The sequence below is a fragment of the Vanessa tameamea genome, chromosome 13, assembly GCF_037043105.1.
Source record: "Vanessa tameamea isolate UH-Manoa-2023 chromosome 13, ilVanTame1 primary haplotype, whole genome shotgun sequence".
In the NCBI taxonomy this organism is placed as follows: domain Eukaryota; kingdom Metazoa; phylum Arthropoda; class Insecta; order Lepidoptera; family Nymphalidae; genus Vanessa; species Vanessa tameamea.
The window spans coordinates 6,787,446-6,812,238 of record NC_087321.1 but is presented as its reverse complement, the minus strand read 5'-3'; the positions used below and the strand labels follow the sequence as shown (position 1 = coordinate 6,812,238).

The following is a 24,793-nucleotide window of genomic DNA, read 5'->3' as shown; positions in this document are numbered from 1 at the left end:
AAATATGTATAAAAATGCTTCCGTATTATGATATTAACTTATGCGGTAATCTTAATAACTTGTGATATATAATAAAACTGCAATCGATTTGAGGGATTTTAAAAACATTGAATTAAGTGAACCTAGTATAGCCAGTGCAAAAGTAATAAGTCCACAATTTATATTTTTTTGGCAAATTAATTACTGCCTTTTTCAGTTTTTCTTTAGTATATTTTTTAATAAAAATTAACAACTAATTATCCCCCTGTTTTAAATTCTCCCCAGCTGTTTTTCTAACGTTCAAATAGATTTAATTTTTTACCTCGTTGGCAAACATCACTCAGTTTAGGCTAGGACTACATTTCGTAGAGTAACCGTTGCTTATACTCATGTAGTTTTCGTGCATGATTTTGTTGAATCGCTCTTCATCGAACTCGGCATCGAACAAATGTGTTTGATTGACTTGAAATACCAATCACCGATTCATTCAGAACTGCCATCCAAATAACGCCCTCCCCCCTCCATTACACAGCACAAATTTCGCAGTCAATATCTACGGTAATACTACTGATCTTGTTCATTAAATGTATTGTCAAAAAAATATCTTGAGACGTTATAGTATCTGCTGTTGTAATAAAGTACATATAGCGATCTCAATTTATAGCTAAAAATATTTTTGTATTTATCATAATTATGGGTTGGTAGATTTTGGCAACAGGGTGTTAGTTTTTAATAGAAACTTTGTATGGATGTTGTTTTTATTGCGTAAAAAATTATGGCGTAGTTCCATCAACGTACTCGTACAAATGCATATCTGTTTAAAAAACATGCTAAGGAGTCACTTATTTAAATGAGACAAGAACTTCTATGAGGTATATAAATTGCAACAATCCCTCAATGTTTTACGGTACGCCTAGCGATGTAAAGAGTTGCAAGTTCGATCTTGATCCAGTGAGCCATTTTCGTACCTAGTCCTAGCACAAGATTTAAGCCTAATTAGATGGTTAAATAGAGGTAATGTTAATAATTCCTTACAATGGAAAATTACTAGTATTCTTGCTTTTATATGTTTTAATGAGTTCCTCGTTACCAAATCTATTTACAAATAGATGTGTATTTATTTTATATCAATGTGAATTGGAAAATAAAAAAAACATTCGTCAATAGAACGGTATAAAGATGTTTCCATTGAAACAATTGCTATGAAAAATATTCCCATAGAGTCCCAAAGGGATAGTTGTTTGATCACGCTAGCACAACACGCACGAATAAAATAAACTTTTATGTAAATGTTCATATATTTCAAGATCACTTAAAACTGTATCATGTACAAATGTGATAAAGTTCATTTGAATGTGTGCAAGTACCGTTAGAAGCGCCGTAATTGTCAGCCGAAATTTTAAGGACGCAAATATTCTTAGTCATCAAAATATTATATAAAAAAGTATAAACCGCTAATGTCCTACTTCGACTGGATTAAACTGGTTTTGAGCTTAGATTTTTCGTTTATATAAATGAATACTCGCTGCATCACTTGGGAACATTTTTATCAAAGTCAATCTGTTACATCGTGATTGATACATATGACTTATTTGTTAAAATACTATATAGATAATAAAAAGAGTTAGTATTCGTTGATTTTAATGCAGGATGCATTAGAGTAATTGTAGTACTGCGTTTCTTGTCAGTTCTTCTTCTGAAAAACTACGTTAACTGGTAATAGATATACGTTAATACTGTTAATACATTAAGAGTTAGTGCGTACTACAACAATACAAGTATTTCTGAATGATGAAAAAATTTTTGAAAATTTCCTTGTTTCAGTTGACTATGTCCGCGGCGAATCTCCACATGTCCTAGAGACAGGTACATACACACAGACGGCTAATCCTCCGAAGATAGCACTCTCGCCGAACGCTGAAGTACTAGCGGTTTCTTCGGACGCGAATGTCGAGTTCTACGATACGTACACCGGCAAGCTGTATGACACAGTCGAGAATGTTTACACAGGTTAGTTTTGAAATCAGTTATGTTTAATTTTGTCATTCGTGTCGAGGACGGCCATCGCAGAGGTTTTAGTCAATAAAAATCCTGCATAAACCGGTTCCACCGCCCGGGTATATTTTGAAGACTGTATAAAAACGCCTGCTCTGGGTTCATTCAGGGAATCCGGTATCCTAACCAGAAAAAATGTCCTGAATGTGTATTTAAATTATCGATTAATTTTGTATTATTTATTTTTCATCCAAGAAAACTAAGTAAACAAACGCAAAAGTACATAAACAATCAATACATGAGTCATAATTATTTCACAATGTAAATGTTAAAGTCCTTTATACGCTAAATTATTTGGTTTAGGTTTAAAATATATTTTTCCTCCAAAACTGTGTGTTTTTCGTTACGAATAAATCCTGTATTAAGCGTGTTACATTAAGTTTGCAGTAATTACCCAATTATATATCTGTAAATTTAAAAGAAGAATTGTTTCTAAACAAAAATACATTTAAAAAACTATGCTAAAATTAACACTTATTTAAAACTAGCGATCCGCCCCGGCTTCGCACGTGTGTAATGCTGATACTAATTATACAACAGAATGTCTTACAACGTTCACAGTTTTTCAGTCAGTAGACAAACCGCTGTGTCGCTGTGTTTTAAATCTGTAATACCTTGAATATTAATTTAGATTTCATGGTGCAAAGGGCCATATTGACCTATATTAAATGCACAATGTATTTAAGATACTTAATTGGATAAGGATTAATGAATGAATATATAATTATAATTAATCATTAATCGTTTTTTCCTGATTAATAAATAATTATAATGATAATTAATTATTAAATAATTAATTTAATTGCTTAAAATCGCTTCAATAATAAGCCATTATTTCTCGTAAAAAGTAAAGGATAAAAAAATGGTTAATGTCGGTTATCTCTAAGAGATAGACATATACCATCGCGGACTGTTTTACTGTCCTTAATACATGTAGTACATGATTTTGATCTATCTATCTATCTCGTAGGGTTCAGCCAGCGTTTGCAATGTAAGCTCAAAATAAGGTGTTAATTTAAGATATCAATTTAGAAACCTCTAAAATAATCAGTTTCTCTACTATATTGTGCATGTATTATACATATAAACCTTTCTCTTGTATCAATCTATCTATTAAAAATAAGCCGCATCAAAATCCGTTGTGTAAATTTATAGATCAAAGCGTACACAGGGACAGACAGCGGTAAGCGACTTTGTTTTAATGCGCTGTGTAATGATAAATAAAACCTTTAAAATAAAACCGGTGACATGTTTTCTTCACGATATATTATTATTTTAAATAGTAACGGAAATAAATACACAATCTAGAATTTTTTATACAATAAATATCGAAGCGATCTCTTCACTTCCAGGAAGCTGATACATTTTATAGGTAATATAATATGTTACCGAACCACCCACGTATTTATTCGAACATCTACTAGGGTGGTCTGAAAAGTTTCCAATCTTAAAAAAGTACAAGAATTTTTTCTTTGAATTTATTTTAATTTTAATACATCTTAGAAAGTCTAAACATTCCCCATCGCGGAGCAATGCTCCCATTTCTTCAACTTGTCCAAATAGTATTCGACATCTTCCCAATGTCTGTCCTCCGACCGCAACTTTTGACTTAGAACAAAATAAGTCGTTCTAGATCGCACTCAGATGGAAATCTAGTGAGTAAAAAGAGGTCCAGCAGTTTAAAGCGTAGCTCGTGAATTTTTGGTATACTTTTACTAAGAAATAAAACCATTTTTTTTCTTCTACAAATCGTAGTCGTTTTTCCGCCATCAACTTGTCAAGTAACTGTGCGTGGTTTAACCTGTAATAGATTTTCTTTTTTTGAATATAATCTATTGAGAAAATTCCTTAACAATCACAAAAAGCAGTCGCCATCACTTTTCCAACCAAAAAAATATTTTTCACCTCTTTTGGAGCCGATCTTTCCTTAATTAAATTTGGAGCATTGCTTGATATAATAAATATTATTTATATATACATATTATAATACATATACATATTAATGTAATATCGATGAGGCAGATATTTGTATATTTATTTTACAAAAAGAACATTGGTTCTTAAATTTAGGTATGAACATATTGCAACGTGGATTTTAAAATTAGCTGTTGTATCATTTATAAGACTTAGTATGCGCCCGGCCTAACGAATCATCATTAAAACAAACATGACACGGAATAAGGATCTATCTTAATAGATCCTGGATCACAGTCGTGACCCGCGCGCTTGTCGCCTTACATTCGTGTTTATATTATCACGAAAAACTGTAACACGAAGGTGGATCATAAATATTGCATTTTTATTTATAAATGTTGATTTATTTATTACACAGATATATTATTATTTAATATATAATTATATAAGAGTTCATAACAAGCGTATATAACGGGTGTCAGTTTGTGAAATTGAATCGATCGCAGTTCGAAATTACTTTTAAAAAATAATTATCTATTGTTAAAATCTATCGGTTCGGAGTTACTCTTTTCATTGATTCCTTGCGTTAATATTGTAATCAATTCAAGCTTAAAATTAAAATATAAATATAAACAAATATAAAATACAATATAATAAACGCACGGTGGCATAGGCATCAAATTCCTAAAGCTCTCCCAGGCGAACTTTCACTAGGAAGATCAATTGCTATTTGGATTGGAAATTGGAAAAGATAAAAATGCTTGATATTTTTTTGTTATAATATTAATATTTCATAAATTATCTGACTTATTTACTGCGCTATATTTATATTTATTAGCTTTATATTTTATAGAATACTCGTTAAGAGATTTGCGTGTAGCAGTTTGTTATAATTAATTAAAGTCTATTCAATTATTCATGCCAGAGGCAATGAAAACGTATTTGTTAATACGTTTGAAATATTATATTTCAATAACTGTTTTGTAAATGTTTACGTAAATAATAAACCATTAAATTAATAAACTAGCTAATGCTATTTTTGCATTCTTTTGTTTTTGTTTCGTTCAATTTAGAATTAAATTGTTTTATTAATTATATAAATCTGTTATTATTAGTGAAAGGAAAGTTATGAGCGAATTTCTAAAGTCGTACAACAACAGCGGTACAACGGATTCCTTAAATGTCATTATCTATGAGGTATAAATTATGACGTAGCCCGACTTTATGGAACTCTTTTTTATAAGGTTCTCAACAGTAGTTCCATTAAAAGCTTTTATTTAATTTCACCTGTGTCATATTGTAATTGACTTTTAGATCACTTTACTCACTCGATTGAGGTGAAATTTTCGAATATACAATCTATTATTTATGGAAAATATTATAAATTAGATGTCGCTCGCTCCCGGTGCAGGGATTGGTTAGGTGTTGAAGGGCTTTGTGCAAGCCCGTCTGGGTGTGTACCATCCATTCATCTGATATTCTGCTGCCAAACAGCAGTACTCAGTATCGTTGTGTTGCGGTTTGATTGTGAGTGAGCCAGTGTAACAGGCACAAGGGACATAACATCTTAGTTTCCAAGGTTGGCGGGTTTGGCGCATTGGTGATGTAAGGAATGGTTAAGATTTCTCCAAGCGTCATTGTCTATGGGCTGTGGTGACCATTAACCATCAGGTGGCCCATTTGTTCTTCCGCCTATCTACATAATAAAAAAATAGAAAAAAAAAGCCTACGTAGCCGAAACTCGTGACCTACTGAGTTTTCATGTGTTTTGTGTTTATAATAATTATTCATCTCGTTCATGTGTTAGATGAAATTTTGCCACATGTGTGCGCATGACCCACAATGCAGCAGCGTTGTGGTATACGCCCATAACTCTCTCAAAAGAGGAGACCATATAGCCTAGCCGTGGCTTTTACAGGCTTTGACATTTAGAGGCTGTTCCTTATTTTACTCACAATAATGCATATTTGATCAATGTAAGTCCATTTTTTTCTTCATAATCATGATTCTCTCACACTTTTATATTCGGATATACTCGCTAGACTTTCTTCAATATAACTTGTGCGTAATCTACGCGAGCGTATGTCTACGTATACGTTGATATGAATAAATAAATTGTAAATAACTCACAGGGCTCGTGGCGAAGTTATTCATGTATATTTTTAACTCTTCCCGAGGCTATTGGAAACTGAATTATTGAACGACGTCCTTATCGATCGAGCGGATATAGATCGAACGAACATTTCGCTGTTGTCAGTTACAACGATGTAACTATGTAAGAGATTTAATATCAAGTAACTGTTGAGTTTCTTGCCGGTTTTTCTCAGTAGAATCTACATTCCGAACCGGTGACTGGTTTTCGGAAGCGAAATTCAAAATTTCTTTTAAAAGCCCACTTAAATAAAGCATGTTTTGTTTTTGATTGATTTGAATAACTTTTTTAAGGTTCTTGTAGAATGTAATGATTTGCTTACTTATTGTTATAAAATATGTTTTGTAAGTAATTAAATGCATTAAATTTTCTGCATAGAAAATGAATCGAACATTTCGAAAGCCACTCTAGGCCTGTGAAGCTCTCGTAAAAAATCGGTTAGAAGATTAGCCCGAACAAATATAATGACAAATTTCACATGAAATATACGCAATTTCAAACCAGGAAACAACTTTATTATATTGGTATATTTATTTCGAATCAGTTGTTGCATAGAATTAAAAAAAATTGTTCACAACGAAATTAAAAAAAAAAAAATTTTTTTTTATTATTTGTCGTTTGCTAAACGTTCCTTGACATACAAGCATAATACGTGATACTGGGTTAAATTTATTAGAAACTGGGTTTATCTCGCTTCTTCGCCCGCATCGATTTAGATAATCGCTTAACAACATCGATTTGAACCAATTCGAAACAGATTTATTCGTTTCGTGATTTATTTAAAAAAAAAAACTATAGTATGTTATTGTATTTAAATGTGTATTTTTACATATTCAAGATCGCCATACAAACTATAAGACCTTCTTCGTCTATTAAAAACAATTTTGTAACAATCATCTCTAGTATTCATCTTGTGTGTACAATAAAGCATTTCTCTATTGTATTGTATGATTTTTTTAGTGACGCATTTTCAGCGTGCGTTAACCGCATCGCAAGAACCGTATATTAACGCTATGGGAAATTAGCGTTTGTGAATGGTTAATACTATGGCGTGCGTTCAACGAGTCGCTATTTAAGTTCAAGTAACAGTATCTACTAACTAGTATTTATCTATAACTCATAAATAAATTCGTACAATAATAATTATTTATTATCTATTCATACTGGTGGTGGTCTATACTAATATTATTAATGTGAAAATAACTCTATGTTTGTTACGCTTCCACGGCTAAACAACTAAACCGATTTTGATGAAATTCGGTATGAAATAGGATTCAACTCCAAGGAAGAACATAGGCTACTTTTTTTATAGCTAAAACCTATGTGCATACGACGTCCTTCTCCTAAATAAAAAAAACCGACTACAAATAATCGGAGAAAATAAATTATACATAAAATTCAATTAAAGTTAGGGATGGTATTTTTTTTTTTTTAATTTAAATACGATTAAACGAGATGTATAATTTATTTTTTGAAGGCGGTTAAAAACTTAAGCGTTTTAAGTTTCACTACTATAATGTATATTGAGATTGACATTGTAAACGTACACAATTGATGTTTTTTTTTATATAATGTATAAGTAATACTTCATATAAATAAATAATAATAATAAATATTGGACAACATCACACACATTTACTCTGATCCCAATGTAAGTAGCTAAAGCACTTGTGTTATGGAAAAACAGAAGTAATGACGGTACCACAAACACCCAGACCCAAGACGACATAGAAAACTAATAAACTTTTTTCTACGTCGATTCGGCCGGGAATCGAACCCGGGACCTCGGAGTGACCTACCCATGAAAACCGGTGTACACACTACTCGACCACGGAGGTCGTAATATAATGTTAAGTACTTCATATAAAGTTTTGATTTCTAAATAATTTCTATTTCTCCATATGAACTGGCTATGCCAAATCTCACACTCCTCTATCATTCTTGCGCGCAATAGAGGTAATTACTTAAAAAGGGCTACAAAGTTTTCATACTTAATGTTGCGAATGATTGAATAATTTTACTGTTTTACTAATAAGTGATTTATAGCTTGAGAATAGCTTTTAAACACCGATTGTTAGACACCCAGTGGTTAGAACGCGTGCATCTTAACCGATGACTGCGGGTTCGATCCCAGGCAAGCACCACTGAATTTTCATGTGCTTAATTTGAGTTTATAATTCATCTCGTGCTCGGCGGTGAAGGAAAACATAGCTAGGAAACCTACATGTGTCAAATTTCAACGAAATTCTGCCACATGCGAATCCACCAATCCGCATTGGAGCAGCGTGGTGGAATATGCTCCTAACCTTCTTCTCAAAGTGGAAAATTTACAGGCTGTTAATGTATTAGAGTTTATGATCCTGTATAGTTACTATTCTCACAATACACTGGTTATTAGTACAGACCGTAATCTAACATAAATTCTAATCAGAGATTTTGAATTTAGACATAGACAATTTTACTACTTTTTATTTACATGTTTTATTCTTAACAAAGTCGACAGTCGTCGTTTCTATTTTAGTATTGTCTAAATAATCTTTATTAATAGCAAAAAGTTATGTAATAATCATACAAATGTCTATATACTGTTTTCCATAAATAAAATAGACCTGTTTCCAAAAATATATCCGTGTGCGAAATTTCGCAACGATTAGTTAAAGCTTTAAGGCGTGAAAGCAGGACAAACAAACTTTCACATTTATTAAGCAAGGAGACGCTATAACACTACTCGTTTACAATATAATTTTTATTAATCTTTTTTTTGCATATTAAATATATAAATACATAATTCACATGAAATTCTTAAATTCCTAAATTTACACTTAAATTAATTTTTTTTTTGTAAAATATCAGTCTCTATTCATCAGATTTCTATGCGATTTTCGCAGCCAGACAAATAACTTATTCAGAAAATATTTACGTTTTATTTTGAAAATATTTTATTTTAATTTAAAAGAATACAACAATGTATAGTAGCCAAAGTAATTAAGAAATTAGGATATTCTTATTTACCTCTTCTTTTAGGCTTATCACTTGTGTTGTGAACCCCACTCACGATAGCCTAAGGGTCAGGATCGATCCTGCGACGTTTTACATCGCTAGGCGGCCCGTAAGCCATTGCGCTATTGACGCTTTTAATACATGTTATTATGTAATGCGTGCTGTTTTAAATGCTTCGTAGATAATTGCTCAATACACAACAAAAAGACAAGAGTAGTGACGTCATGTCTATCGACTCCGTAAATAGCTGCTGGGTAAAGGTCTAAAGATTAATCTCTCCTTAGAAAGTTGATGTTTACTCCAACGGCTTCACTGGAGGTTGGCGCTTGTGTCTTTCTATACATTCAGGTTTCTTCATGAAGTTTAATTTTTTTTTTTATTATTAGTTAGGCGGGCAAATAGGCCACCTGATGGTGAGTGGTCACCACCGCCCATAGACATTGGCATTGTAAAAAATAGTACTACTAACTAGTAACTGAAAAATAGTGCAAAGATTTCAAAATACAGTATTAGCGCCTTAGATGAAAACTAAGGCTAAAAAGCTATTAAATCAGACATTATTAATTTTCTTTAAAAATTTTCATTAATTAAATTTAAATAAAAAATAGATTGCTAGCTTAATTTGTAATTTAATGTAATTTTAATTTATTAACAGTTTAATTTACTGAATAGTTATCATTATTATTGTAATTTGAAATTAATTACATTTATAATAATAATTACATAGTATAAAACAAGTCACTTAACGCTGTCTATCCCTGTGTATGTTTAGATCTTTGAAATTACACAACGGATTTTGATGCGGTTTTTTTAACAGATAGATAAATTCAAGAAGTGATAGGTTAGGTTTATATGTATAATACATGCACAATATAGTAGTGAAACACTGATAATTTTAGAGGTTTCTAAATTGATGTCGTAAATAAACACATTTTTTGAGCTTACTTTGCAAACGCTGGCTGAACCCTACGAGATAGATCAAAATAATGTACTACAATATTGTACACCTTAAAAATGTCTTAAAAAAAGTCAGCGATTGTATATTTCTATCTCTTAGGAATAGCCCACAAAAATCATTTGTTATCCTTTACTTTTTACGAGAAATAATGGCTTCGAAGCGATTAAGCATCATTAATCCTTATCCAAATAAGTACCTTAAATACTTTGTGTATTTAATATGGATCAATATGGCCCTTTACAGCATGTAAATTAAATGAATATTTTCGAAGATATTACAGATTTAATAGACAGGGACATAGCGGTTTGTCTACTGATTAAAAAACTGTGAACGTTGTAAGACATTCTGTTGTATATTTTGTATCAGCATTGCACACGTGCGAAGCCGGGGCGGGTCGCTAGTTATAACTAATTCTCATTTCTACACATTATAACGTAAATAAAATAACATTTATTTTATTAATTCAACTCAATAATGCTATTTAATGATTTCAAAACAATTAATAATATACCTAAAGGAAAATAATAACAAAGATGTCATTATTTAACTGTATTATATAAACGACACGAGGCATATTTTTTCAAATACTTGTATTTTACTTATTATCTATCTTTATATATAATTAGTTTAATGATATGTATCTGTAAATATGTTTAATGGACGAACGTTTCCGTCACGTAGAACGTGCTACGTCACGTTAAATATTATTTACTTCAAAGACAATTTGCCGAACCGGTGGTAGAATTTTGGAATTAAGTAATTATTTCGTATTAAATAAACATTTGGATTTTTCTCATAAGATTTTATGAGCCTAAATATTTTTATTAAATCAAAACAGTCGTATATAGTCTACGTATAAATAGTCGTCAATCGTTATAAATATATATAAAAGAAAAATAGAATTAATTATATTCATAAGATTACAAATACATTAATAAACAATAGAAATAAATATACATATTTTTTTCAAGGAATCTTCACCTTGCGTAAATTTATTTGTATTATAGATACAAACATAAAAACATTGAAATATTCTCTTAACTTCCAGGTTTGATAAACTACATGTGCTTTGATCCGGCTGGGAAATATTTATACGTCTGCGGCGACCGCGCAGTCAGGATCCTTCACAATGTATGCGGGTACTACACGACCATCAACAGCTGTACAAGGCTACTCGGTTCCAAACAAACTTCCGCCACTGTGGAACGACTCAATAACACCATACGAGACTGCAAAGCTACCCTCGAAAAATTTGGCAAGTAAATTTTACCCAACTAAGTATCCGGTGTTCTCTAATGTCTACGATATGTCCAAACTGTTTTGAACTCTTGTTATAAGTATTTTCAAAATCCACTTTAACTTGGAAAATGTAGAGATTTAAAAAAGAATACAGCATTTTTGCTCCTAATTATAAGATTGTCTATTGCATTTATTTTTATATATTTTATTTTATTTAGAATTTACGAAAGCTCTTACTAAATAAATATGTTTAACAATTTATTATATTTTAAGACGTCTTTACGAGATAACTAATCGTTTTTGTTACTATGTAGCGATTATCAATCGAATGATGGTCCAAAATCTTCAATGTGATGAATTTCAAATTAACAAAAATATTTGTTCTCATAAAATGAAATAAAAATTATTTTAATATAACTATTCTTATCCCAGTGGAGCCACAAAGAACTGATAAAAAACAAGCTCTGTTCTATTAATAATAGCAGAGCTTAAACGATGTGGTCTTTCTAAGATTGTATTCTAATTAAGTAGATGCAAGTAATTATAATTAAGAAAATTATCTTTAATGTTTAATTATGTAAACAGTCAAAGTAGTGTCATTAGTAATATATTTTAATCTATATGAAAACTCGAAGTAGCAGTCGAATTTGTGAATGATTTAATCTTATAGTTGATTTATACTTTGAATAAAATATCATATATAAAGATGAAGAACATCTTTCTGTAATTTTATTTTATTAATACAAATAGTGTATTTGTGTTTTTTCTGTATTTGTATATAAAGAGATTTGATGTGAAGAACTCATAGACGGAGTGTTTACTATGAAATATTAGGGGTTATATAAATTGGTGCAAATAAAGTGTAATTCACTCCCTAAATTTAAATATCACCATTTATAATTAATTACACTGTTGTCTTCTGCTATATCTTAGATTAAAATCAATCAAAAAATAATAATGTATCTTCTGTCTCTACATAAAAGGTGAGTTTTTTTTGTCGACTATCCTTGAAGCTGTGTTCAATTATAATATGTAATCCATTTATTTATAGATATGGTCTTAAACCGCTGCGCCTTGAGTTCTTAGTGTCGATCTTCATTATAATTCAATAACGATATTAGTTTCATTATTGAATTTAAAAATATTTCAAGTAAATGTAAACTAATTATATTTTTACTTGTCTATGAACTGTTCCTAAATGTTAATAAAATGTATGTATATCACAACAAAAATGTGCATTGTATTTAAGTTTAATGAGAAAATAAACATTATGAATACCAATATATATTTAATTTTATATTATAAATTATCCCGTTATCCGCTGAATTTACATATTAAAAACTATTTTCTTATATTTATGTAGACTTGTTTTATTTTGTTGAATGAAAATAAAATGAAAACTTAAAAGGTAGTTATGTAACTTAAATTCTTTGCCTGACTAACATTTATGCCGTTTAGTGGAATGTATCTTTTATCAAAATTGAAAATTAGTCTATATGTCTATGTATAAAATGGGTGTTTGTTTATCTGTTTGATATTGAAAGACTTAAGTCAATAAATACCGTTTGGAAGACCACCATAAAGTCAGATATATATATTTTTTTCATCAACTTCATTGTAATCTACGGCAGAAATAATCTTGAACGAAAGTTGATATGCATGCATTTATACCTGTTGGTCCAACTAATTTGACAAATACAATAGTATTTGTTTTTCGGTGCGCTAAATTTTTTCATTTGAATTATCAATAAATAAAATATGAAGTTCTTCATACCATAAAAAATATATTTAAATCGCTATATTTAGTTAGTTATTAAAATATTTTAATTAAATATGTAAATAAATTGATCCGGTGTTTAAATCGAACGTTTTTTGTATTTTTATGCCTTCAGGTTTGGATTGGCGGACTGTAGTATCTAGCTTACTTCAAATCTGTGGTATAGTCATTTGTCGCCACGACTCGTCAAATCTCGAACCAGTTCTAGTCGGTTTTTTGCCCGCTCCAATTTGCCTACGTTCACGTTGACTGACGTAGTTCCAAAAAATATTGCAGACGGTGATGAAATCATGAAATTAATAATAGAAAAAAATAAAAAAAAATTATACAGTCAGGAGCAATTAAATAAAACATATTTACAAGATTTAAACGTTATTTTATTTTGCATAAAGTGACATAATCGATTTAACACTGAGATACTCTGTGATTATAATTTAAGTACAGTTTCACAGCTTTTGATAAATATAATTTAACTTCATGAGATATAAGTAATATTTTAGATAGTCAATTCCATTACAATTTGTCTGAAAAAATAGTTTTTGATGTCAAAATAGATCTTTACAATTTTTGAAACAAAATATGAAGTGTCACTTTAGTTTGTTTCGCGCACAATAATATTTCATTTTCAATATATTTATTTGATCACAAATTTATTTTGTACCAATGGCAGATGTCGTATTAAGTATTTTCAGGTCGTACGGTGTTTGTGTTACGTATAAATGCTCATAACACTAGAGGCAGTGATTTGTGAGTGATTTGTGACAAGTACAAAATGAAGGTTTCTATAGACAATAATATAACATAGAGGAAAAAACGCTAACAAATTTCAAAATCACAAGGAACAAACTTACAAAATTAAACTGTTTGCTTAGAGATAAGATAACAATCATTTGCTAAAAGATATGAAGCTGGTAACCACAATAACTGTTCGATAGATATTGTATTTTTTGCTAGTCGTATATGGCAATTATATGTTTTAATCTTTAACCGGTAAACCAGAGAGTGATTTCAAATATTCTTATTCATAGATAATTAAATCTTTTTATTATTACATTGAAAAAAAAAAGCACTTAAACATCTGGGTAGTTTATAGTTTTTTGATAAATATTTGGAAAATACATGACATACATTTTAAAGATAGTTGATGATTATTACACCATACATTGTACCTAAGATGTATCGCACCAAGACGTTTGACAATACGCTTATCGTTAAAGGTCCTTTAGAGTTGATATTTTAATCGTTTGTCACTATGACTTATATTATGCATGATGAACTCTTTACAAATTAACTATCGTGTATTACTTGTATTATGAGATAATTTATATAACAAATAATTTACATAGACATAATAATTTCTAGAGCCTCACCAAAACACAAATTTGTACAATAGACACCACAAAAAAATATTCGAGTTAATAATATTAGTGAGAGATCCTTTTCATTTTAAACAAAGTCGTGCAACATTATATTGCGGTAAAGAACTTTTGATGCGGGCACTTGCCTCGGTTTATAATTAAAGTTCGTAAATTTTAGAACTAAACGTTAGAATTATTTAGTATTTAACAACAAGTAACACTGAGATATATAGTGAAGAGCTTATTATTATAATAATTGATGTATAATCAACTAGTGTGCTTTCAACGATATTAAAAAATGTTTAATTTCATTTTATTTAAACTTCAGTGAAACAAAATATATTTTTATATCATAAAAAAGGAGAGAAATGTTGTATTTGTACTTTTTTTTTTTGAATTTTAAATTATATTAAAAACAAAATAATTAGAATAATACGCTTTATTCAGGATAAGCACGCTTTTTGAATATACACTTGACATAAGAACGGCAACCAGTAGTCTTACGAAATAGAGAAAACAAAATTAATGCTTTCACAATTTCTAATATAATTTAAATGCAGGTTAATTCGTAACGTACGTCTAATATCTAGCAAAATGGAAGCTTCTTATGTGATATGATGTCGTTCTTCACATTGAGCAAATATATTTTAATAAGTGCATTGAGACCGCTAGCAACACTCTTATTAATAATAATAATTTATGTTAACCTGAGAATTATTTTAAGAAATAAAAATTAAGCCTGAACTGTTAAAGCCGTTACACACTATCAAATAAGTTTACAGATAAGGCAAAGACAATTTTAAAGTAACATTTAAGTCTCTAGCGATGTTTATTGATAGTGTAGAATTGCCTACGGCTGAATATTTACTTATTATTGCTACGATTAAAACATCGCGAGGGTTTTTAAATCAGTGAGTGTACAAAGTTAATAAATTCAACCTATTATTTACTGATATTATATCAGTACTGACATCAAAAACATAAAAAATTACGTTCCTATTTTTTAATTATTTTGTCTGCACCTGTTTATAATTAATATATGTTTTTATGGCTTTAATTTATAATCGACTTCACCTTATCCAGAATTGTATAATTTGAATTAATCTAAATAGTTTTGTGAATGCATTATTGAGTTGTCTATTTCTGACTAACATAAATATTTTTTGAATTCATTATGATATTTGTACAGATGACTATAAGACTTATATTATAAAATTAATTAAGGGCCAATTCTGAATTACGTTCTTTAAAACATATTAACGAGTACTCATTATGTAAGAGCGAATTCAAAACTCGTCGGAGAATTCCAATGTGAGTACTGTTTAGGTGTTTATTATTAGGCAGACTGGCAAATAAGCCACCTTATGGTGAGTCACCACAAACTTTGGGAACTGAAATGTTATGTCCCTAGTTATGTCCACAAACAGGAACACAACAATGCTAAGTAGTATTACTTGACGGTTGAATATATGATGTTACCTAGCCCGACGTACTTGCAAAAACCCATACCACCAAATAAATTATAAAAAATGGTAGCATTTAATTAAATTTAATTAGAACGAGCGTCGATCACATATATGTACTGTTTTTTTAACTCATGTTTAAAAACATACAATTAAATATTAAAGGGCAATATAAGCATACGGTTAATAGAAGCTCTTTTGTTTTGAAAATTTGTTCGAATACATCCACTTAGTAATCGTAAGAGCTGACTGAGCTATTTATGAATCGAGTACGTCAATCGAGACTCAATTAAGGTGGCGGAAGCGAATTCACCAGGGTAAGTAAAGTTGGCGTCCAGCTGTTGGTCGGTTGTAATTGAAAGAAATACTTTTTTCATGTAAAGTTATGGCACATTACGCTGGCCAAATAATTTGGATAAAGATAAGCGAATGCTCTTTTGTTACTCATAGCACAGCCTCGCTCTGCCAGTTTCTCAACTTGCCAATGCCAAACGCCAATATTCCTTTAGCATTGTCAATTTCACATTTGAATTCACCGTTGAGAATGTTCTTCATATCTGTATATTATGGTAGCACATCAAATGGCGTAGTGTGACCGTGCATTTGCGTCAGTGATCCGAAAGGAACGCGTAGAAAATTATATTTTAAAGAAGCACATTTCTGTTTGCGCGTAAATTTGGATGACGTATTTCATAATTACATCGACCAACCTGAACTTGAGCAGCGAGATAGAACACGCTCAATCTACTTAAAACTAGAGGCCGTACATCAGTGGGACTTTTACTCCAGAGCATACATTTGGGCAAACGATAAATATCGCATCGCAAACATTTTACACCAAGAGCAGTGCTGTTACACATCCCAAAATAGCCTTTGCCTTAGTAGATGGATTTAACATCCATATATTTAATATGAAAGTAAGATAAATTAAAAAAAAAAAAAAAACTAAAAACAAGACATAATTCAGAAATTGGTCCACTTAATAATATTGTCTCAAACGTGTTTACTCTATATGCTGAATCACGATACGATAGGCACAACTTCTCACATGTAATGATTACGTATTCACGCTTTACTAAATATTGTCATGAGTTGCTTCACAGCGATATATGGCCGATTGTGATTACTAAGATTTTATTGCTTGATTTCTTCTTAACATAGTGGTGTTTCGATGTTACGGATTTTAAAGCGACTGTGGCCGATCCGCAATCCACATTTACGTACATTTAGTACGATATTTATTGCGCGGATTAATTCAGACTCTGTATGTCAAACGCAGATATAAATCGCGGTCATAAAAATAAGATCGTACGCAAATAAAAAATCAAAACATGAACAAATTAAATAAGTTCACATAAAGTACATAACTAATGCGATCACCGAACAGCGCCAAGTTAACGAGTGCGCCGCAAAATAATTCAGTCGCGAAAAGAAATAACGACATCGAATACCGACATCGATAAAAAAATACTAAAAATAATATAACTAAGAACACTTAAATGAAATAAATACTGTAAGTACTACGAATATCGTATTAAAAGCGCCGACTCACGGCTCTAATGACTTTGGTACAAGTACCTCCCTCGCAGTCCGAGATTATGGCCAAGTTCGATTCTCAGTTACAATATTGGACTAGCATGAAATTCGTTTACGATTCGCCTCCAGGCGGCTCAGTTCTCTCCGACGTTCGACAGCTCACCTAGAACGATCGCTCTATATTAGCAAAATAAAAAACGTCGCCTGGAACTACTCTGGCAAAATTTGAGAAAAGATTTCTGCCAGGCGCTCCCAGCTCACCAGTAGGTGTGCAGCCGCAGGCAGTCGCCGGCGAGGTCCGCCAGCAGCGCGCGGCGCTCGGGCAGCAGCGCGAGGCCGGCGACGCGGCGCGGCCGGCGGTCGGCCAGCTCGCACGCGGCCAGCACGCGCCCCGCGCCGCCCGCGCCCCCCGCGCCGCCCGCGCCGCCCGCCTCCAGCACCACGAGCGCGGGCCGGCCGCGCACGGAGCGCGTGCACACGATGTGCCAGCCGCTGTCCGTGTACTCGAGCGCTATGCCGCCGTATCCTCCGCGACCTCGTTTCGGAACGAAAAGTACATACAATTATTGCATGAAATATTTTTTCGACTCGAAGTACTACGCGGAGGAAACTTTCGGAGATACTTTTCACATCTCTACCTTTGGGTATGGGCGCCAGGGTGGCTTGCAAGTTTCCTTCGGAGTCGTATACTCGCACCGCGACGTCCGCCACCACGATCATGTCCTCCGTCAGCGCCAGCCCGCCCACGAGACCCATGTCGCCGCTACCGACCTGCGAATGGATATCACCGTTCGTGTACCACTGCAATGATTCACTAGAACTGCTCCCACGGCCTGCGAGCGCTCACCTCCCGCTCGATGTTCCCGTGCGTGTCGAACACGAAGACGGCGCGCGCGCCGTTGTCGGCGACGGCGAGGCGGCGCGAGGGCGCGTGCGCGGCGACGCACACGGGCTCCACGAGGCGCTCCGAGCGGATGGTGCGCACGGTGCCGCCCGAGCTGTTGATCTACGCCCGGCCTCGTTAATGCTCCGTTTGTACAATTGTCACGTCTTATACGATTATTAAACTTTAAATTCAGTATAGAAATAAACGTTACTCAGAAGGATGGTGTTAGAAGACTTATTCATGTGGATATTATACTTAATAACCAGCATTGATTTATTTATAATTTCTAATTGATAACATAGGCTGTAATAGATTAGGTAAGCAAGGTGAGTGATGTTATTTAGAACATGTACTTATAAAAGTTACGTATATACTAAATTATTCCAATAGATAAAGAAACCTAAGATTTAGGTATTCCATACGATTTGCTAATAACTCTTAACTTAACAAACAATTCTTGGTTATTATATCATTATTAATATCAATATTTCACCTCACTATTTACATCCACTTTAATTTTACCTACAAAGTCCCGATAACAATATCGTCGACATTCAAAACGCCTTTTTTCGAATCCATAATTAATACCACAGATGATTATTACGATTAGATCAATTAAAACAATAAACATCTCTAACCTCTGTGAGTGTTCTTGTCCGCCAGTTAACCACGACGACGCCTTCGGACGTTACCGCTATACCTGTACAACTTCGTCCCGCCAATCCTGTGGGAAACAAATATGAATAGAATACAACATTTTATTAACTTTTTATTTATAACAAAAAGGCAATCGACCAAATATTGTTAAGCACCACAATAGAATTTCGCACTAGGAAGTATAAATTATTCATTTCGCCGTCTGTGCACCGACCAATACAAAAATTGATGATTTATTAATTGTTATAATTACATTGGCGCATGCGATGCGATCACAAAGATCATTTTATAATTTTAAGCATCATATTGCATCGTTAACAAGATGTTATGTTTAGACCGATAACAACTGCGATAGTGTAAAACTATGATGCAGTTATTACCGCCCGCCAACAGAGCGACGTTGGTCTATTTCTTAACACATTTAAATTGGACAAATTTGTTAAATATATAATTAAGAATTAACAGATTACGAAATTAGAACATGACAAAAAATTTCAACAATTTTTCAAGATTTAGACAAAACAATTGTAAGAATGAATATGTCACTGATGGTCTAAGACTTGACTAGGCGCCCAGGTTTTTTTGGGGATCAAGACGGGCCTAGTCCCAAAGGTTGCTTGGAATAAGTCTCTATATTGATAAAATCGCTTTGCACGCTTTTAACCAGCTTAATATCCTCTACTATGACCTATTGTGTTTGAGTAATTTATTTATAAAAAAAAGAATTGACAAGTGGATAGCACTCTCGCTATTAAAAAGGGTACTTGCATTATTTTAAGTAAATAATAAAAAGTACTTACCGTCATTAACAATATGTGTTTTGAAAGCGAACGTCTCATCGTCTAACACTTTGACTCTTGAATTTCCAGCATCAAGAATATAAATTTCGCGGCGCTTCGGACACCTGGAAAAAAATATAAGCTAAATATATTTTTATTTTTCTTTTCTTTATAATTAAAATGAAAAAAAAAAAACATATATACTAAATTAAAATTGGTGTAAAACCTTGCTAATTTTCTTTTTTCACAGTTTATACTTAATATTTTTAACTATGATGAGTTTTACGTTATGTAAAATTCCTGCAAGGCCAATGAATGCTAATAAAATGTACCTGGCGACGGCGACGGGCTGGCTGAGCTGCTCCTTGCCCGAGCCGCGCGCGCCCCACACGCGCAGCGGCGCGGCGGCCGGCAGCACGCTGGCGCGCAGCGGGGAGTCGCGCACGCCGCGCGAGAACACCAGCACGCGCACCGACACCGCGCCCGCCGCCCACGGCCGCATCGAGATGCTGCGCACGCGCACCGTTACGCCCACTGCCTCCCACGCGCCCACCCGAAGGTGCAGCTCGACGGATTTTTACTTTACTTGGTGGCAGGGCTCTGTGCGAGCTCGTCTAGGTAGGGACTACCCACTCATCAGATATTCTAGCGCCAAACAGTACTACTTAGTATAGTATAGTACTGTTGTGTTGCTATTTGAAGGATGAGTGAGCCAGTGTAACTACAGGCCCAAGGGTCATAACATTTTAGCTCCCAAGGTCGGTGGCGCATTGGTTATGTAAGGAATGGATAAAAATTCGTACAGCGCCATCGTCTATGGGCGGTGGTGACCACTTATCATCAGGTGGCCCATTTTCCCGTCCGAATAGATCTATACGTTACATCAGTATTGCAACGCGTGGCGTACCGGTAGAGGCCGGAGTCCAGGTCGGTGACGGTGCAGGGCAGCGGCGCGTCGTCCAGGCTGGCGGCGGCGGTGACGGGGTCGCCGCCCGTGCTGCGCGCCTCGCCGTGGTAGTCCACCGTGCGCAGCACCACCACCAGCTCCAGTCCGCATACGCACGCTGACTCTACGATCGGATCGGAAAATATGATGGTCAATAACAAATCTCTGAAAGTAACCAAGACACGCAATCATTGAGTTGTTCAATATAATTCTGGCAGCTACATATATGTTAAATATATAGAACTATAATGAAAACATGTTTTTAGATTAATAATTATATACTCGCCTAACTGCAGAGTGCATAAACCAGGGAAGGTAGTACTCGTTCTAACTCTGCCCAATTCCGCTAAAGCCTCGGCAAATCTCTGCTGCGCGTCGTTGTGCGCGAAGTCCACCGCTAGGAATGCGTTCTCCCTGGGCTCCGCGAGCGCAGCCGCGTCCCCGAGTCGGGCTCCCAGGGCCGCAGCTCGACTGCTCACTTCCCGCACTTCAACTTGCTGTTGAAGACCCGAACATTCAGCTTCGACCTGAAATTAATAAATAATTTTTTTGTCACTAATTTAAATTAATCCTAGCTTGACAAGTAAACTTATGACTTACTTTTGCTTTTTCAGCATCGATCAATTTCAATTGCTCTTCAAGCAGCTTCCTTTTATGCGTAGCGGCAGCCGCTGCAGCCGATTTAAGTTCACCGTGACGTTTATCTAATGCGGCTCTCAATTCCGCGAAGTGTCTATCTATCGCTTCATCGGCTGCCGTCGCCGCCGCCTCTAATCTTCTTAACTCACTCGCTACGGCGTCCCTCGCCGAACCGAGCTTACTCAGGCACTCATTGGCTCTATATAACAATATCTCGGACATTCTTTTTAACGCTATAGAAAACGGCACCACGGTATGATCACAGGGAGTATCACTATGGGGTCCGTCTGCACAATGCCTACAGAAAACGCAATCGCAAGTCTCACAGAAGAGTAACTCTCTACCGGGATGTGAACTGCACTGGGGTATTACTTCTCTTCTCTGCCTAGCCATTAGATCCAGTAACTGGTTCACGAGAAACGATGGAGGTAGAGCTGCAACTCCGCCACGAGGTATGGTGATTAATTCGCGACATATCGGGCATCTGAAGCTTCCAGCGTCTCTAGTTTGCGAGGCAGCTATTCGAGTGAGACAGTGCAAGCAGACGGTATGTGAACACGGCAAAAGCTTAGGGGTGTGCTCGCCTCCATCATAAGTGCCTGTAAATAAAAAATATCATATATTATATATAGTGGTGATATTATTCTTGGAAAATCAAAGCTAAGGTATAAATTTTTCAATGAATACCTTATGTTTTATTTGAAATAATTTTGTAATAAAATGGACAAAGTAAAATTCAGTGCTTTTTTTCTTTCTAATTCCCACAACAGTTTTTGTCTGATGCTGTTATATATATAAAAATTACTTAAGATTTTACAATTGAGATTCATCTCAGCACTGAGGCAATTTTATTACTGTTTCGATATGCATATAATTGCTATATTAGACAAATAATTCATCCACATATAATACTGCTTCTAAGTTTGTGATGCATGCATGCAATTAAACAAACAATGTGCATAATATCAAGGTGTACTAACATAAACAAGTGCCGCAAGTGAGGAAGCTCTCGTTAAAATCCTCATAGTTGATGGACACCGTCTCGACGAGCGTGGAGCTCATGCTCGCCATCCCGACGCCCAGCCGTGAACTGTACCATAATATTCAAATAAAATGCAATATAAAGCTACCATTATAGCAAAAGCTATTGTGTGCTAACATTCAACAATATTTTGAAGTGATAACTTCTTATGGGAGGCTAAATAAACCACTTTGTTACGTAACATGTTAGGGTGCTAGTCTGTCTGGCTTCCCTTTCTCTTATGCATACAGCAGCGGTAAGCAGGCTCCTCCTTTCTCACTCAAACCTACAGCATTAACCGTATTTCGGATATACATTTTTTTTTACCATTTTTAAGTCATCACTTCTTTCAGATGTCTCGAGACTAACATGTATTTTTTTTAAATAAAATTAGTAATTTATAACGTTAAAATCAACATTTAAAACGAAAATAAATACAATTTATGAATAAATACAAAAGTTTCAAAGTTCACATGGAACAGCAACATCAAAATTAATATAATTTTAGAAAGATATTTCTGTAAATGTGTTACAAGCTCAACATTAAACGGATATATGATAACACAAGGAAAATATGTTATGATTGTTGACATAAAATAATAATTAAAATACTAACTGTAAAATAGAATACATACAGTTATGAGTTTCATTTAATACAAAAAAATAATAGTAAAAAAGATGAATACTTCATTGTTTTTATGCTAATGTAATGTCTAAATTGTTTTGTGTTGAAGCAATAGAGTTTATGTTACATTAGTGACCAAATTAACAAATGCAAAACTATTATTTCAAAACAATCTATATAAAATAAAGAATACAATTTTAATAAAGCATGTGAAGATAATAATCATATATCATATAATATTGTCAAAATATTAAATTAGCTATTTTATTTGACAAAAAGTAACTAACAATAAAAAAGGAGAACATTTTGTAATTCTAATTAATGTAACCAATTCACTCGAAATATGAGATAATATGCACAGAGCTCTGTAATTCATGAATCACCAATCGCGGCAGATTGCTCTTGATTTATTTCATTGGCTTCAATTGAATGATGTTTGTCATAAATATCATGTGAATGTAAAATTATCCAAATAAAATCATATCTCTCCATATCCTTGACTTTTGACATTGAACAAACATCCAGTTACTGTATTTGTTTTATTCGTATTATTAAATTAAGTTAAACAATGTACTACATATTATTTATTGAATTTATCCATATACTAATGGTGATCTATTTTGTTCCTTATTTAAAAGTAAATAATGTTAATGATTTAATAGAATAAATTATCTGTTGAATTAGATGTTTATTCATAAAAAATAAGTAGCAAAATTACTTAAGCTACAGCAACTGGAGTAGCATGAGTCTGGTGTGTTTCACACTCTAATTTATATTTAGAATATCTAATTTTATACCAGAATCGAAATAGTGCTTGTGTGAAGATTATGCCTAATGTGTTTTGATCGTTTAGTACCAACATTTTGTATTAAAAAAATTAAGCTTAATTCACATATTGATGATCTTATAATTTATGATAAATTAATAAATGAAATAATAAAAAATAAAATAAGTATAATTTGAGAAAAGCAGAAAATAATTAATAAATATTAGTGAATAAAGAAAATATAAAAGTTTAGATGAAATTAAGAAAATAGTAGAGAAAAGATAAAAGAAAAATACTCACAGGAAAGAACAACAATACATGGACGTAAATTCCAGGCACACTTCAGTAAAATTATCTCATCATTTAATAGATGAAAGCTCACCTTAAACAGCGTTCTTTTTACATTTAATAAAACCGTACGTTTATTGCGAAGCGCGTTTGTAAATACATATTCGTTTACCACGTTAGCAAACCGAAAACAATAACTTCTTACAGAGGACTAGCGTAAAAGCTATTATAATATAAGATATCGTTAAATTAAAATCGGCTGTTATGTATAAAATAACATACATATAGTTGAATAGTCTTTCGTAATCGATCGATAATATAGAAAAACTATTTTCATGACAAAGAAAGATATACCACTATAACTTTCTGTAATTATGTAACATGTTTAAGTTCAATTTAAAACACCGAAAAGAATTCATGGCATTACTATCACGTTTCAACCATTTTAACAATTGAATTAGTTTTGTTTCCAAATATTTATCAAAACTATTTTTGTGTCAACCATTATTCTAATGTAAACGTCAACTGTCAGCACAGATAATAGAAAATTTTCTGTACGTTTAAGAGATCTTGAAAGTGGGTACTATGCTTTCAAAATAAGTTTCACTTGACACAAACCTTACTAAATAATATTATTATAATATGTTATGCTTATGGAATTCATATATTACTAAAAACTTGGTTATGTAATATTCAAAAAATTAAACACTTACATTTAATTTGTTTAAAAAAAAAAAATCTAGAAGCACTTATTG

At 33.1% G+C, this 24,793-nt stretch overlaps 2 protein-coding genes across 3 annotated transcripts in view; one reads left to right on the top strand and one right to left on the bottom strand.

The window, feature by feature from the left end:
• LOC113403673 (transducin beta-like protein 2) overlaps positions 1-11,954 on the top strand; it is a 70,388-nt gene extending 58,434 nt beyond the window's left edge. Inside the window, exons 5-6 of the mRNA XM_064216816.1 lie at positions 1,804-1,989; positions 11,107-11,954. Coding sequence (XP_064072886.1) covers positions 1,804-1,989; positions 11,107-11,321 — 401 coding nt within the window. The 3' untranslated portion in view covers positions 11,322-11,954. The remainder of the gene's footprint in view (positions 1-1,803; positions 1,990-11,106) is intronic.
• A 4,879-nt stretch (positions 11,955-16,833) lies between these two features.
• LOC113397945 (tripartite motif-containing protein 2-like) lies at positions 16,834-24,567 on the bottom strand. Of its 2 annotated transcripts, none has more exons than XM_064216833.1 (12): positions 24,051-24,567; positions 22,319-22,428; positions 21,300-21,937; positions 20,986-21,226; positions 20,661-20,823; positions 20,086-20,262; positions 19,775-19,878; positions 18,956-19,041; positions 18,279-18,437; positions 18,070-18,202; positions 17,693-17,966; positions 16,834-17,594 (listed from the first exon to the last, which is right to left on the bottom strand). In XM_064216833.1, exons 1-12 carry the CDS (start codon positions 24,068-24,070, stop codon positions 17,591-17,593), a joined length of 2,109 nt encoding a protein of 702 aa, XP_064072903.1. In that variant the 5' UTR covers positions 24,071-24,567; the 3' UTR covers positions 16,834-17,590. The 2 variants fall into 2 exon arrangements, with proteins under 2 accessions (XP_064072903.1, XP_064072904.1); XM_064216834.1 differs by having other exon boundaries at positions 24,133-24,567.
• Between the last annotated feature and the right edge of the window lie 226 nt (positions 24,568-24,793).

Bases quoted from the DNA above. Each gene is read 5' to 3' on its own strand.
- LOC113397945 (XM_064216833.1), bottom strand. From the start codon at position 24,070: ATGTATTGTTGTTCTTTCCT. The intron at 20,263-20,660 runs GTACGCCACGCG...GCGCGTGCGCAG, and splicing joins CTGGACTCCGGCCTCTACCG to CATCTCGATGCGGCCGTGGG. The intron at 17,967-18,069 runs GTAGAGATGTGA...TTCCGAAACGAG, and splicing joins CCTGGCGCCCATACCCAAAG to GTCGCGGAGGATACGGCGGC.